This window comes from Triticum dicoccoides, chromosome 7B (assembly GCF_002162155.2).
Source record: "Triticum dicoccoides isolate Atlit2015 ecotype Zavitan chromosome 7B, WEW_v2.0, whole genome shotgun sequence".
Classification (NCBI taxonomy): Eukaryota; Viridiplantae; Streptophyta; class Magnoliopsida; order Poales; family Poaceae; genus Triticum; species Triticum dicoccoides.
The window spans coordinates 436,609,057-436,612,495 of record NC_041393.1 but is presented as its reverse complement, the minus strand read 5'-3'; the positions used below and the strand labels follow the sequence as shown (position 1 = coordinate 436,612,495).

Below are 3,439 nucleotides of genomic sequence, written 5' to 3'. Positions count from 1 at the left end.
AGCGTCTTCATGTGAGGGGTTGTTTCGAGATCATCGGCGAGCCAGTCCTGATGGCCAAGCGTGCCAGGATCAAGGCAATGTCGGTTCAAATCTATGACTGCTATAACTGGGACTAAGTGATTGGTATTTCTCCATAAGATGTACTCCCTTCATAAAGAAATATAACAGTGTTTAGATCACTACTTTAGTGATCTAAATGTTCTTATATTTCTTTACAAAGGGAGTATACGAGAGGAGCAACCAATTTTTTATCGGATTGTCATTGTTGATCAGTTTAGGGATGATCGGATTCTGACGGCAGCTATGTACATACTGTATTTCAGAAGCTGTCATTTTCTTTTCCAGGCGGCCAGATATCAAATCAAAATGACAAATTTGATGTTTATAATTATTATTCATCTGCCGACCTTTTCTTTCCACAGCAGAATCATTCAAATTTTAAATGTTTAGAGATTGTGCTCTGAGGATTCTTACCTGAGCATGCAGCTCCCGTATTCTCTTCGGCTCCGGTCCAGCCCCTTTTTTTTTCTTAGAGTCACCCCCTCCCCAGACGGTAGAACCACGGGTTGGGTTGGGCCTGGGCCCTGGGCCCTGGTCGAGAGAAGACGAAGGGAACTTGAAATGAAAGGAAATGTTTGCATCTATTGGCGCCAAAAGCTCAATTCTTTTGGAGGGCGCGCTAAAAGAATTCGCGGTTCCCTCCACCAAAACAGAACCGCGGGGAAACAGAGAGAGAGAGAGAGAGAGAGGGAGGGAGGAGATAGCCGCCGTGCTCGTGGGAGGAAGAGGGGCACCATGCCGATCGAGCTGCCTAGGGGGCTGCCCTTCGCGGTGGACACTTGGACCCCCGCCTCCGCCCTCAAGCGCCACCGCTTCCTCACCCACGCCCACCGCGACCACCTCGCCGGCATCACCACCACCAGCGCCGCAGGCGCCGTCTACGCCTCGCGCCTCACCGTCCTCATCGCCCGCCACATCTTCCCTCAGGTAAACGCCAACCTGCACCGCATCTCTCTCTGTACCTTCATTTCTTTTCATCTCATCCCCATTCCCGTTTCATGGAAAACAATTTGTCATCTCAAAGCTTGGCCCAGACGCGTTCGTGGAGATGGAGCTCGGGGCGCCGGTGCTCGTCCCGGATCCCGACGGTGACTTCACCGTCACCGCTTTCGACGCCAACCACTGCCCTGGTCCGTGCGCCAACGCCGTCCTCTTCTCATTCTCGCTAATTACCTCATTAGTATTGCCACCGCGGCCGATTCGAAATCCTTGTGCTGCTCGCAGGCGCGGTGATGTTCCTGTTCGAGGGCGCCTTCGGCAACGTCCTGCACACCGGCGACTGCCGCCTCACTCCTGACTGCATTCAGGGCCTGCCGTTCAGGTACATCACTGCGGAGGCACCAGGAGCAAGCCAGGCGCCGCCGTCGTGCCGCATCGACTACCTCTTCCTGGACTGCACGTTTGCCAAGTGCCCGCTGCAATTCCCGGCCAAGGAGGCCTCCATACGTCAGGTCCGTGTGCTGCTTCATCAGTAAATCAGAACAGCAATCGACCCGTGTGTCTCATCATCACATTATATTTTTCAGGTGATCAATTGCATCTGGGAGCACCCTAATGCGCCGACAGTGTATCTCGTGTCCGACATGCTGGGACAGGAGGACATACTGATCGAGGTGTCCAGGGCGTTCGGGTCAAAGATATACGTCGACAAGGACAAGAATTCAGAGTGCTACCACACCCTCTCGCTCGTCGCACCGGAAATCCTCACCGAGGACGCGTCCTCTCGCTTTCAGGTGATCGAATTCTCCCGGTTGTCAGAGCGGGCAACGGATATGCTTGCATTAGCACGGGCGAGGCAGCAGCCTGAGCCCCTCATCATCAGGCCTTCTACCCAGTGGTACGCGCACTACGCGGCACCAGATGCGTCGCTGAAGCAGAAGCCGGCGCTGACGGAGCCTATGCGGGATGAATTCGGGGTGTGGCACGTGTGCTTGACGATGCATTCGTCTCGCGAGGAGCTGGAGCAGGCCCTGCGATTCCTCCAGCCTAAGTGGGTCATCTCGACAACACCTCCTTGCCTTGCCATGGATCTGGCCTATGTCAAGAAACACTGCTTCCTGTCCCGGCTAAGCCCCGAGGATCCCATCTGGAAGTTGCTCGGAATACCTCATGGAAATCGTACTGTCACAGGCTCACCGCAGGCGGCGATAACCACAGTAGAAGCCATTAAGCAGAGCGAGGAACAAGAGTCGGAAGACACTTGTTCTGCTGTTTGCAGCCAGGTATTACAAGATGAAGGACCGGTGTTACAAGATTTTGCAATTGAGGTGGCGCAGCCGGTGACATTGTTTGGGAGGGCAAGGTTTGGATTACCTCAGGACTTTGAACTGTGGAAAGACAAGTATGAGAGTGTTCAAGTGGCCGAGGAGGTCAAATTTGAGGAGGAATTGCAGAATTCAAATGCAAAATCCTTCGAGCTATGGAAGGACTTCAAATCTGACAAGGGCACTGCCCACATGATTGATTTAACTCAAGCTGTAACAAACGAGCTCCATGGTTCAGCAATAGAACCTGAGTTGCAGAAGGACTGTGAATCCATCGACGGCATTCAAGTAATCGACATTACTCATGGTGAAGTGCGTGAGCACAGCTCGAGTAGGGACGGCTGTGCTGAACTTGCCAAGGATGTGAAATGCAATCAGGGTGCAGAACAAATCAGGGAGAGTGTCAAATTCATCGCTGAGACAGTACAAGCTAAAGTAGAAGCAACAGAAGAACTGCTTTCTGAGGATCGCATTGTTCTATCCGACATTAGCAACAGATCTGAAGGCCCTGACACTGACAGAGCAGATACTGCTGGAGTCGGGTCATCGAAGGTTTTGAATGCAAAGCTGAGGAGGCTGTACAGGTCGATGAACGTGGCAGTTCCTCGGCCATTGCCATCATTGGTGGAGCTCATGGGAGCCTCCAAACGACCAAGGGTCTCCTCCCAGTTTCGTCATCTGTGAAAGGCCTTTTGTTATCATAGCACAAGATTATTGCTAGGGCTCTAGATCTGTCTCAAATCCCTGTGCAGCTACAAATTTGTATTGAAGTGATTCCTTTGCTACAGAAATCAAAGTGATTTAGTGGTTGTGAATACTTCAGTTCTTGATATGGTCTTGGCATTTTGTGGTGATGTAGCTGATCCAAGTCCATGTTTACTTTTGCAACAAGTTCATGTCTACTTTTTTTAGAAACATAAGTCCAAGTTTACTTGATGTTTTTATCAGTTTGGGCTCACGCGTTGTGCCAAGTTCAGATAGGTGCCATGTCCACGCCGTGCCTTGCTGGTGGATTTCGGTTATTTTTTGTTTGTAGTTTATAATTTTCTATCTACTGATGATTTGTTTGTTTGATTAATAGTTATTCTAGTTGTAGAAGGTGGTCTTGAAAGATA

The 3,439-nt window shown here is 50.8% G+C and overlaps 1 protein-coding gene across 1 annotated transcript; it reads left to right on the top strand.

Moving 5' to 3' along the window:
• Positions 1–759: 759 nt before the first annotated feature.
• On the top strand, positions 760–3,154 carry LOC119335202 (5' exonuclease Apollo-like). Its single transcript, XM_037607365.1, has 4 exons — positions 760–987; positions 1,085–1,190; positions 1,285–1,511; positions 1,587–3,154. Exons 1-4 carry the CDS (start codon positions 796–798, stop codon positions 3,006–3,008), a joined length of 1,947 nt encoding a protein of 648 aa, XP_037463262.1. The 5' UTR covers positions 760–795; the 3' UTR covers positions 3,009–3,154.
• Positions 3,155–3,439: the final 285 nt, after the last annotated feature.